Source organism: Anabrus simplex, chromosome 1, assembly GCF_040414725.1.
Source record: "Anabrus simplex isolate iqAnaSimp1 chromosome 1, ASM4041472v1, whole genome shotgun sequence".
Classification (NCBI taxonomy): Eukaryota; Metazoa; Arthropoda; class Insecta; order Orthoptera; family Tettigoniidae; genus Anabrus; species Anabrus simplex.
The window spans coordinates 893547313-893560981 of NC_090265.1; the positions used below are offsets into that span (position 1 = coordinate 893547313).

The 13669-nt window shown below is 37.3% G+C and overlaps 1 protein-coding gene across 1 annotated transcript in view; it reads left to right on the plus strand.

Annotated features, from left to right (window-relative positions):
• The window catches only part of spg (dedicator of cytokinesis spg), a 783360-nt gene that overhangs the window by 422464 nt on the left and 347227 nt on the right, over window positions 1-13669 (plus strand). The window contains exon 6 of the mRNA XM_067136588.2: window positions 3520-3668. Coding sequence (XP_066992689.2) covers window positions 3520-3668 — 149 coding nt within the window. The remainder of the gene's footprint in view (window positions 1-3519; window positions 3669-13669) is intronic.

Sequence of the window (13669 nt, forward strand, 5' to 3'; positions counted from 1 at the left end):
TGTAGTTATGCAGGTATATAGGTGTTGTTGTAAGGATGTAAAGGAGAGGGTGTATGAGTCACTGGTAAGACCCCAGTTCGAGTATGGTTCCAGTGTATGTTACCCTCACCAGGATTACTTGATTCGAGAACTGTAAGAGATCCGAGGGAAACCAGCATGATTTGTTCTGGGTTACGGAAATGTTACAATCTTTGGGCTGCGAAGGCTTGGGAGTAAGTAGATGAGCTGCTCAGCTAAGTGAAATGTACTGAGTTGTCAGGGGAGAGTTGGTGTAAAACAACATTAGGAGATGAATAAGTTGTAAAAGTGAAGGTGACGTCATTTGGAATTGACAGACACTGGTACTAAGGAAGTCAGCGGCATAGATGACAATAATTAGAACGAAAGCCGTGATTTACTGTGTGATAAGCCTACTGCTCAGCTTACTGAGAAAAATGGCTGGCATTAGGTTCTTTTGTAGTAATATAGCATAATATCATAAATAAAATTGTATGTCCAACCCTTGTCCCGTTTCTCTACGGGGTCGGATATGATGCGAGCTGAATCTTCATAGTGTTTTTACAACCAGATGCTCTTCCTGATCTCAACCTCGTTAAAGGTGTTAATAAGATTAAATGAATGACGTGATGTAAGAATAAATGAAACTGATTGATTATATTTACAGTATATGTATGCCTAAAAGTCATATGTTCACCAGTTATTGTTTTCTTTAGTTTTTTAAATTTAGAAATTCTGCTTTCCATTGAAGGTAGCTAGTAAGACTCAAAATACAATAATAAATCTGTTAAAGAATAGTGTAGAATACACACATGTACAATTTACAGCTGGAAGTCATGCGTTCACTACACGAAATGGGAGGCTATCGCATATTGAACCTCCACCCCTTACTTTTTGCGGTTATAAAAGTTAATAAAAAGGGGGGCAATACACAAGGAAATGCGGTATTTGACCAGACAGTGGGAAAACCTTTCTATAATCTTAATAAGCAACTAGTATTTACATGCAGCTTGACATGTATGGATATGAATTTCAGCCAATTGTAACTCGCATCTGGTTTCCTGTGTGCTTCAACACTCAATAAGATCAGTATGTGTTTGTCTGTAGGAGCATAGGTGATGGAAGCGACATGTCTGACAGTCCCTCGAGCAGACAACTGAGAGAAATACAAGGAAGTCTGGACCTTATGGTGCTAGATTACTTCTCTCCACTCTCTGCCTCCCTCACCATGCAAGTTGGAGGGGTGAACATCCCTTCTCTCCTTGTGAACTGAATCTGCCATGAAGAAACACGTTTTTTTCCTAAACACTTCCTAAAGCGATATTACTGATACCCAACACAGCGTTTCAGCCCTGACGGACCTTGATCTACGAAGCGACTGTTGCCCAGCCCGATGGCTTTCAGACTACAAGGTGACGCATGGTCAGTGCAACAAATCCTCTTGGCCATTATTCTTAGTTTTCTAGAATGGGTTCGCCATCCCAGAATCTGATAGCTCCTCAATGGTAATCTTGTAGGATGAGTGGAGCTCGAATTAACCCTCAGGTTCAGGTAAAAATGCCTGACCTAGCCAGGAATCAAATCTGATCAGATATACATAGTATGGCAAATACAATCATTTGCAAAAAAATTGCTCACCATGAATAAACCATGCAAGTACAACAAATGTTGCCACACAGTATCGTTGTAGGCTGACATGTGTTCCATATGCGTTTAATGCTGATTGCTTGTGTAAAAGTACCACTAGGGGCGTACATGTACCTCGGACATTTGTAGATGCCAGATACCGAATATGGCCTTGGTAGCAGTGTGAGCCACAGGACTAACTTGTGTGAAAATGTAGCATGCGCCAACAGCACATTCAACAAGCTTTTGACCAGCTAGATGAGTTTGATAGAGACCGCATCATCAGGCTGAGACAGGCAGGTTCGACATTTCTGTGTATAGCTTGCCAATTGAACTATTCTGATTATGCTGTGCATACACATTGGAGACAGTGGAAACGTGAGGGTACACACACGTTGAGAAGACTCAGGTTGATCCCGATAGACTAGCAGCAGGGAGGATCATTTCATCATGCAGCAGGCTGTAAGCACACCATGGGCATTGCTGCTCACCATCGAGATATATGTCCTGGCATCTAGGGATATGCCTGTGTGCACCAGTACTATATCCAGGTGACTAGAAGAACAGGATCTGTCATTATGGTGTCCCTTATAATGTCTACCATTATGACCTGAACATTGCTGAACATGTTTGTAATTCTGCCAGGACAGGCCAGCTTGGCAGTTTGCGGATTGGCAACAGGTAGTGTTCAGCAACGAATCACAGTTCTGTCTGGATACAGACGACCACCAAATTCAAGTCTGGACTGACCAGTGCAGTGATCCATGCTTCATTGTAGAATGGCACTCTATCCCAGTGAGAGGTGTCATGGTGTGGTGTGTCATTCTCTACAATTCCTCACACAGCACAGATATCTCTGGCCTGCCTTCATAATGTTGGCGTGCTTCTTTGGCCAGGAAGGTCTCCAGAATTCTTACACTCAAGAACATTTGGATGGCAAATTTGGCCGGCAGCAGCTATGCAGCTGTCAACAGCCATGAAGATGGTTTTCCATGGTTTCCCATTGTCACACTAGGCAAATTCTGGGGCTGTACTTTAAGACCATGGACACTTCCTTCCCACTCCTAGCATTTTCTATACTATAGTCACTGTAAGACCTATCTATGTCGGTGTGACATAAAGCAAATTGTTAAAAAAAGAAAAAAAGAGTACTGATTGCCACCAGAAATCCACTATTGGAATGACAATGGTTGTAGCAAAATGAAGTTACACCCCACACCATGAGGGGAGTTACTTGTCCTTCTGCTTCTGCAACAACACTTTGGAAATAACTTAATTTCCCGTAGAACAGAATTTTCGTATCCTTCCCATTCCTTGGACCTCATGCCCCTAGATACACATATACCGCATCCTGATAAAATCTATTTTCCAGTCAGATGACTCACCTAAGAATGTTCTCAAATTACTAGAGAAGATATAGTAATATATTGTGCCCCTGCAGCAGCCTGTGTTCATCAACGTGTTCGACAATGTACAGGGCAATGAACTATGTGCGAGACGTGTCAACAGCCCTGAAGATGGTTTACCATGGTTTCTCATTTTCACACCAGGCAAATTCTGGGGCTGTACTTTAATTAAGGCCACGGATGCTTCCTTCCCAGACATGCTGTACTGACGCATATAGATACATGTTGCCATCATCAATTGGCATGTTATAACGACGTATCTTGATGTTCACAGCACATTTGTAATTTCATTTCTGTATGATACAGTAATGTACCAAAGAAAGAAACGTTAATTTTGGTATTAAAATTTGGAAACAATTTAACTTAATTTCAGATCAAAGAACATGAAGAAATCTTAACATAAAATCAAAAATTGTATATTTCTTCTAAGTAAGAAGACTTTTGTCTTCCTGTAATGTTTTCATTCATGTACCATTCTTTTTGCTTGTAGGAACGGGAGACGTACAAGTTCAGTGCTTTACGCAAAGTAATGAGAGAGCTGCTGGACTGGCGACGACAGCTATTGACTGGCACACTCACCCAGGACCAGATGAGGGAACTCAAACTTCGTATCACTGGCAAAATAGATTGGGGAAACAGGTAAGTGTTTGTGACCGAGATATTCACCTTCAAGTTCTTTTTTCTATTTTGTGGAGCTTCTGGAATTTCCAGACTCCATTGTATGCTGCATGTGACTTTGGCTTTCAGTGTTATTAAACTGCTGGCCATTGAGTACCCATCATTAATGGGTTAGTTTTTGCTATTACAACAGTAATGACATATAGCGCAGTAGAGTGGCTCTGGAAGAGATGGAGCATGCCTCAAGTAACAGCAATCGGTTGTTGTTACTAAGATTTAAGGGCTTACTACATTGCAGGCCATCACATTTTGTTTTCTTCCGGTTCTACAATATTAAAGGATTCATGACCTAGACCTTCAACCTCCTATCCCTTTTATGATTCCCTTTTCCCCTCATTCCTCGAGTGAACATTCCTTCACAGTTTTTCTTCTCATTTGGATAGATATCTTCATTATCTTCCTGATAAAATGTGAGCTAATAAGTACACACTTTTGTAGCTAATCATTCACGACAACATTCATCAGCAGTGACAACTGAACAATATTTCCACATCAGCGATGTTAACATTAATGGATTTAGCAATAAAATTTTAAAAGTTATGATTGTCTACATCTACAAGCTATAGCTTGTGCAGTAATAATATATCAGAAACTAGCAAGATACCTGTGCTTCGCTATGGTATTATAATGAAATTTATAATTGAATGCTTAACGTTTTATATATAATCCGCCGAAATTCGCGATCTAACTCGTTTTCTGAGAGAATCTGCCAAAATTTGTGATCTGACTCGTTTTCTGAGAGATTACGGTAAAGTTCCTCCCATTTTTCAATCTTTCTTTCCAGCAATCGATTTTGTACTTCCCGGGCTAGGACTAGGTATTCCAACCGGCCAGTTGGGTCCCTAAATCTTTGCCATCTTTTCCTATAAGCATTTTGATATGGATCAAATCCTTGAGGAGATCCGGCGTGGTGTCGTCTTGTGTGCCTTGGCGGTACTGAATCCGCGGCCGGACTGCAATCGTAGTCATTACCCGGCCAGGACCCGTTTCCAGCACGGTCCGCACATTTTGACGACGGTCCAGAACATTATTATTATTATTATTATTATTATTATTATTATTATTATTATTATTGATGGTCTGGAGCACACAGCAAGATTCAAGACCGCTACTTGGCGGTACATTACATCCTCTGCCATTGTCATTGCTGAAAATGTGACCAGCACCATCATCGCGCGTAGGCAAGTGCACGAGATTTCTGGCGACATGAATGATATACTTCCATGAATTATTGACCTTATTATAGAAGTGAACAATTGCACGGTTAATATCATTCATATCGTTTATTTAAAATGTGTTTACATTTTTATTTATATGCCAGGAGAATCTACTGTAATCTAACTTTGGTACTCCAAAGGAAAAGATGGTTCTTGAAAACGAACCCAGGAAAGATTAAAAATGATCAGTTTATGGTCAGAATAAGTATATGATGAACAGTAAAATCAATTGGTCTCAACTCCTTTTTCACCCCACTGCCGTTAAGTTGATTTACCCCCCCCCCCCCCAAAAGGCGTGTTTCCAGATTCCAAATACCAATGTTCACGTCTGTTACCTTCAGTTCTGAGATATAAGTATCCCCATAAAAAGAATTAACTTTTTTCACTTCTTTTCACACTCCCCCCTCCCCCCCCCCTCCTTAAGTGAATTTCCCGTTAAAAATACTTGTCTCTTTAATAGTAAAGGATCTTATAAATACCAATTATGATGGCTCTAACATCTTCAGTTTTTGAGATATGTGTTCACATAAAAGGAATTCAACTCCACCCCCGCCCCCCCAAAATAATTTGCCCCAAAACACTTTTTTCTTTGTTTTTAAAGGAGGTCCAAATATCAATTGTTACGCCTGTAACACCTTAACGTAGTTTTTATTAGATGTAAGTATCCTCATACAATTAATTCAATTAATTTTTCAATTTTTCACCTCCCCCCTTCATTGGATTTCCCGAGAATACATGTTTGTTTAATTTTAAAGCAGATTCCAAATACCAATTTTCAAGTCTGCAAAATCTTTCGTTTTTGAGATAATAGTGTCCTCATACAAATAATTCAACTAATATTTCAAATTCCCTCCTCCCTTTTGGTGGATTTCCGAAAACAAAAAATATGTATTCCTTTATTTTTAAAGGAAATTCCAAATACCAAATTTCACGTCTGTAACATCTTCAGCTTTTGAGATATCGGTATCCTAATTAAAAGATATCAACCCCATTTTCAGTCACTTTTACCCCTCCATCCAAGTGGTTTTTCAGAAAACAAAACGTACATGTTTCTTTAATTTCAATAGAGATAAAAAATACTATTTTTCACTTCGGTAATACGTTAAGTTTATGAGATATACTGTAGAAATTTCACACCCTTTTTAGTTCCCCTTAAGTGGAGTTTCCAAAAACAAATCACCTACTTTTACAGGAGATTCCAAATACCAGTTTTACCATCTGTAACATTTTACATTTCTGAGATATACTGTAGATATAGTCTTTCTAAAAATTCACCCCAATTTGTCACTCCTGTTTAACCCCGATCAATTAGATTTTTTCCAAAAACAAAAAAATACGTGTTTCTTTATTTACAAAGGAGATCCCAAATACAAGGAGCCTCCATGGCTCAGACGGCAGCGTGTCGGCCTCCCACCGCTGGATACCGTGGTTCAAATCCCGGTCGTTCCATGTGAGATTTGTGTTGGACAAAGCGGAGGCGGAACAGGTTTTTCTCCGGGTACTCCAGTTTTCCCTGTCATCTTTAATTCCAGCAATATTCTCCATTCTCATTTCATAGCATCTATCAGTCATTAATAAAAATCACTTTGGGAGTGGCGACCCCATCGTACTAATAGCCTATATCTGCTTCATTCATTCCATCCCTGACCTGGTCAATGACTGGAAAATAGGTTGTAGGTTTTCATCCCTAATACAAATTTTCAGGTCTGTAATATCTTCTGTTTCTGAGATATAAGTATCCTCATTTTAGGCATTCAACCCCTTTTTCACCCTTTTTTACCCCTCCTATTGGGATTTTCCAAAAACAAATAATATGTGTTTCCTTATTTTTAAAGGGGATTCTAAATACCAATTTTTACATCTGTACACTTTAAAAGTTTTAAGATATATATACACTTATTTTAAAAATTCACCACCCCTCTTCAACTCTCCTCCCCATTAATTAGATTTTCCAAAAAGAAAAATTATGCGTTTCTTTATTTTTAAAGGAGATCCCAAATACCAATTTTCAAGTCTGTAATATCTTCAGTTTCTTAGATATATGTATCCTAATTAAGGGCATTCAACCCCTTTTCACCCTTTTCCACCCTTACTATTGGGATTTTCCAAAAAAAACAAAAAAACAAAACGTGTTTCTTTATTTTTAAAGGAGATTCTAAATACCAATTTTTACATCTATAAACATTAAAAGTTTTGAGATATAGATACACTCATTTTAAAAATTCACCCCCTTTTCACTCCCCCCCCCCCCAATCAATTGGATTTTCTAAAAACAAAAAAATTACATGTTTCTTTATTTTTAGAGGAGATACCAAACACCAATTTTCAGGTCTGTAATATCTTCAGTTTCTGAGATTTAAGTATCCTTATTAATGACATTCAACCCCTTTTTCACCCCTTTTCACCCTACCTATTGGGATTTTCTGAAAAAAAAAAAAAAAAATTACATGTTTCTTTATTTTTAATGAAGATTCTAAATACCAAATTTTACATCTCAAAACTTTCAAAGTTTTGAGATATAGATACACTCATTTTAAAAATTCACCCCCTTTTCACCCTCCCATTAATTGGATTTTCCAAAAACAAAAAATACATGTTTCTTAATTTTTAAAAGAGATCAAAAGTACCAATTTTCAGGTCTGTAATATCTTCAGTACCGGTATAAGTACCGGTATCCTGATTAAAGGCATTCTACCCCTTTTTCACCCCTCCCATTGGGATTTTCAGAAAACAAAGAATACGTGTTTCGTTATTTTCAAAGAAGATTCTAAATACCAATTTTTACATATGTAAACTTTTAAAGTTTTGAGATATAGATACACTCATTTTAAAATTTCACCCCCCCCCCTTTTCACCCCCTTAGCGACGGAATATCCAAAAATCCTCTCTTAGCGAGCACCTATATCTTAATATGAATGTATCCCCAAAATTTCATTTCTTTATGTCCAGTAGTTTTGGCTCGGCGATGATGAATCAGTCAGTCAGTCAGTCAGGAAAAGTTATTTTATATAATTATACTAGCAATTACCCGCAGCTTCACTTGCGTGGATTTCGTAATTTGATCAGAGTAATCGTTCCTCGGCATTGTACTAAGACATTATCTGAAAATTCCTAATGTATAAAAACTCACCCAAAAATTGAGTTCCATTTATCCCAGCAATTCTTTGCAAACCATGTTTGTGGTATTACCTTTTGGGGCTAAGACGACCATGCGACAAACAGTCCTCTCTCAAGTCAAAAAAATAAATACATGTTTCTTTATTTTTAAAGGAGCTTCCAAATACCTGTTCCCACATCTGCAACATCTTCAATTCTTGAGATATACATAAGTGTCCCCATAAAAATAATTCAACCCCTTGATCAACCCCACCCCCATCTTTGTGTACTTTCCTAAAACAAAAATACATGTTCCTTTATTTTTAAAGGACATTCCAAATATCAATTTTCACGTCTGTATCATTTTCAGTTTCTAGGATATAAGTATCCTCATAAAAAAAATACTTCATTAAGGCCACGGCCTCTTCCTTCCCATTCCTACGCCTTTCCTGTCCTGTCACCATAAGACCAATCTGTGTTGGTGCGACGTAAAGCAAAATAGCAAAAAGAAAAATACTTCAACTATTTTTCACTTCTTTTCACTCCCCATTAAGTGCGTTCTCCGAAAACAAAAAGGTGCATGTTCCTGTATTTTTAAAGGGCTTTCCAAATACCAAGTTCCTTGTCTCTAACATGTTAAGTTTTTGACATATAATGTAGATATACCGGTACTCATTTTAAAAATTCAGCCGCTTTTCGTATTCTTTTCAGCCCCTTAACTGGATTTTCCGAAAACAAAAATTACGTGTTTCATTATTTTTAAAGGAGATTCCAAATGCCATTTTTCATGTCTGTACGTCTGTAACCCCTTCAGTTTTTGAAATAAATGTATACTCATAAGAATAATTATTATTATTATTATTCTTTTCTTCTTCTTCTTCTTCTTCTTCTTCTTCTTCTTCTTCTTCTTCTTCTTCTTGACTTCTTTCCACCCTTCTCCCGCCTTAAGTGGACTTCCGAAAACAAAAAAATACGTGTTTATTTTGAAAGGAAATTCAAAATACAAACTTTCACGTCTGTAACAGCTTCACTTTTAAGATAAAGTATCCTCACAAACATACTTCAACTCCTTATATACTTATTTTTAACCCCACACCCCTTACGTCGATTTTCCGATGAAACAAAAACAAATTTTTTTATTTTTTTTTATTTTGAAAGGAGATTCCAGATACTAATTTTCACGTCTGTAACATCATCAGTTTTTTAGATATAAGCATCCTCATAAAAGTAATTCAACTCCTTCCCCCCCCCCCCCTTTTTCCTACCAGTAAGTTGATTTCCCCCTCCCCAAAATGCGTGTTTCTTTATTTTTAAAGGATATTCCAAATACCAATTTAACATCTTTTAACATCTTTAGCTCTTCATATATAAGTATCGTCAAACAAAGAATTCAACTAATTTTTCAATTCATTCACCCTCCCCCCCCCCTTAAGTAAATTTTCTGAAGACAAAAGAACACATGTTTTTTTACTTTGAAAGGAGATTCCAAATACACATGTTCATGCTTCTTAGCATCTTCAGTTTTTGAGATATAAATATCCTCATAAAAAGAATTCTACTCATTTTTCACTCCAACCCGTTAAGTTGATTCCCCCTCTCCAAAAAATGCGTGTTTCTTTATTTTTAAAGGTGATTCCAATTACAAATTTTCACATGTGTAACCTTAAGTTTTTGAGATATAACTTTCTCCATAACAAGAATTAAAATTTTTCACTTCCTTTCACCCTCCCCCTTAAGTGAATTTTCCGAAATCCAATAAAACTTGTTTCTTTATTTATAAAGGAGCTTCCAAATGCCAATTATCACGACTGTAAAATCTTCAGTTTTGAGATATACAGTATGTATCCTCATAAAAAGGAATTAAACTTCTTTTTCACCACCCCGCCCCCCAGTTGATCCCCCCCCCCCACAAAAAAGGAGATTCCAAATACAAGTTTTCACGTTTGTAACTAGGTTTTTAATATATATGTATACATTCTCATACAAATAATTCAAGTAATTTTTCAATTCAATCACCCGCCCCCTATTAAGGGTTTTTCCGGAAACCAAATAATTCGTGTTTCCTTATTAAAGGAGAAGCCAAATACCAATTTTCACGTCTGCAACATGTTAAGTTTTTGAGATATACTGTAGATAAGCTAATTTTAAAAATTCACCCCATTTTTCAGATCCCCTTAAGTGGATTTTCCAAAAAAAAAAAAATATTTATGTATCTTTACCTTTACAGGAAAGTCCAAATACCAGTTTTCAAATTTGTAATATGTTACGTCTCTGAGGTAAATTGCAGATATAGTCTTTTTTTAAATTCACCCCGTTTTTCACTCCTGTTCACCCCCTATTCATCAGATTATCCAAAAACCCAAAAATACGTGTTTCTTTATTGTCAAAGGAGATCCCAAATTTCAATTTTCATGTTTCTAACATGTTGAGTATTTGAGATATAAGTCTCCTAATAAAAGGTGTTCAACCCACTTTCCCCCTTTTTTCACCCCCCTTGATGGGATTTTCCGAAAACAAAAAAATACGTGTTTCTTTATTTTTAAAGGAGATTCCAAATACCAATGTTTACACCTGTATACTTTTAAGGTTTTAAGATATTGATATCCTCATTTTCAATTTCACCCCCCCACCCCCTTTTCACCCGCTTAGCGATGGAATATCCGAAAATCCTCCCTTAGTGAGCACCTACATGTTAATGTAAATGTATCCCCAAAATTTCATTTCTTTATGTCCAGTAGTTTTGGCTCAGCGATGATGAATCAGTCAGTCGGTCAGTCAGTCAGGACAAGTTATTATATATAGATAGATAGATAAAAGATTGGAAATTGTATTTTCTGTTATTTTTGTTATATTTATCTTTTAGATAGGCCTACAGCTAATGCATACATACATCATTATAGACCGTTATGCCGTTATGCTGACAACTTGGTCATAATGGCAGATTGTGCTGAAAACCTCCTGCAGTCTAATATCTTGGAACTTGAAAATAACTGTGTGATAGTATAATATATATCACAACCTTGCACTGTATTCAGAAGTAAGAGATATTATTGTCATTATTCATATTATTATTTCTTCATTTGTACATTTATTGTCTCCATATGTGATAAGAGTACTTTGTTTTGTACAAGTGGATGGGAAAACAGTGCCATTTACAACTCGGAAAGTTTCTGTGAGTCATGGAACTGCCCAGAGTCCGATGACGCGGCCAGGTTGTTATTGTCGTGGGACCCGGAAGAGGTTCGGGGCATGGTCTTGGTATGGCAAGAGGATCTTCCACTCGTGACTGGATGGCCAGCATCAATCTAAATGTATCATGTAAGAGTAGGGGGAAGCCGAGGTCTATTTAGGCATGTGAGAAAACGGCAGAGAGGACTTGACTTAAAACAGCAGAAGAGAGGAGATGTTACTTTTCTGGAACGTGGTCTTATTATGTTTGTGGAACGTGGTTGACCTACATACTGTGGAGTGCTTATGCTCTTGGTATTGTATCACTTGTGGTGGCTAGGTGTCTTATATGTTGGTGTAAGCTATGGGGGGACTGTGTCTCAGACTTTCATAATTTATGTTCTGGAACAGCAAGTGTGTGTTGCTCAAGTGAAAGTATCTTTAAACAAAGTGTTAGAATCAGTGAATACAAAATTATAACGTACAGTATCGATGTGATATAACAAGTGCCAAAAATGAGAATATGCAAGTTGTGTTGATACGCAGAGACAGTGAAGGATATTTATCCACATATATATGGCTTGTAATGAACTTTCAAAGGGCTGACTGCAAATGGTAGCTTGGTCCTCGCTTTTTGTTTCCCACTGTTTTTGTTGTTGTATTATGTAAATATGGAATCTTCCAGCAGTATTTTGTAAGTGTATTTATGTATATTTTGGTGTGTTAATGAGGTCCTCATGCATGGATATTATTCAGAATATTGTTAGTTATTTTGGAATCAGTGGAGTTCTTGATGAACGTAGGTGCAGTTCCTACCTATTTAACCATTTTCAGAAGGTTAGGCAAAGCCAGATGTACCAGTATGCAGCTTTATGTACACACCCTGGAAGAGAGAATTATCATGCTTTATCAAAATTCAAAGGATCCTTTCTGGTGAACTCTGGCGCACATACAAACGGACATTTTGATTATTTATTTTTATAAATTTAATTTAACAATTTTATTAACTTTATTCACATTTATTCATATATAATAATAATATTTCAGGTGCAATGAGTATGGTATGAAAAGTAGCCTTTCAAAGACTAAATTGATGTCAGTAGGTAAGAAATCCAAGAGAACTGAACGTCAGATTGGTGATACAAAGCTGGAACAGGTAGATAATTTCAAGTATTTAGGATGTGTGTTAAGTGAGATTGAATCAAGGTGCAGTAAAGCTAATGCAGTGAGCTCACAGTTGCGATCAACAGTATTCTTTAAGAAGGAAGTCAGCTCCCAGACAAAACTATCTTTACATCGGTCTGTTTTCAGAACAACTTTGTTTTACGAAAGTGAAAGCTGGGTGGAGTCAGGATATCTTATTCACAAGTTAGAAGTAACAGACATGAAAGTAGCAAGAATGACTGCTGGCACAAACAGGTGGGAACAATGGCAGAACGGCACTCAGAATGAGGAATGAACTCAATGGATGAAGCTGTACGCATAAACTGGCTTTGGTGGTGGGATCATGTGAGGTGAATGGAGTATGATAGATCACCTAGGAGAATAATGGACTCTATTATGGAGGGTAAAAAGAAGTAGAGGGAGGCCAAGACGATGCTTATTACATTTCCACCTAACTGAATCCCTCCCTGCCACTTTATTTCTTTCAGCAGATGATCCATGATGTAAACTACAAACAACAAAGGTGAAATATTACAACCTTGTCTAACCCTTGTAAGTAACCTGAACCAAGAACTCATTCTATCAGCCCAATTGTCAACATAAATGCCTTTGGTTACTTTTAATAATCTGCCCTTAATCCCGTAGTTCCCCAGTATGGCGAATATCTTTTCCCTTGGTACACTGTTATATGGTTTCTCTAGACCTACAAAACATAAACATAACTGTCTATTCCTCTTGTAGCATTTTTCAGTTACCTGGCGCATACTGAAAATCTGATCCTGACAACCCCTCTGTGGTCTGAAACCACACTGGTTTTCATCCAACTTCCTCTCAACCATTGACCGCACCCTCCCTTCCAAGATGCCAATGAATACTTTGCCTGGTATACTAATCAGTGAGATACCTCGATAGTTGTTGCAATCCTTCCTGTTCTCTAACTTATAGATGGTGCAGTTACTGCTTTTGTCCAATTTGAAGGTACCTTACCAACACTCCATGCTAATCTTATTACTCTATGAAGCCATTTCATCCCTACCTTTGCACTATATTTCACCATTTCAATTCTGATTTCATCTATTCCTGCTGCTTTATGACAATGGAGTTTATATACCAACCTTTTCACTTCCTCAAGCATAATTTCACCAACATCATTTTCCTCCTCCCCATGAGCTTGGTTGAATGGTGCATCACCAGGAAGATTTCCTTTTACGTTGAGAAGATTTTCAAAATATTCCTTCCACCTGTCCAGTGATTGGACATTGGACATTGGAAATGAGTTCACCTGAATTACCCAAAACACTGTTCATTTCCTGTTTT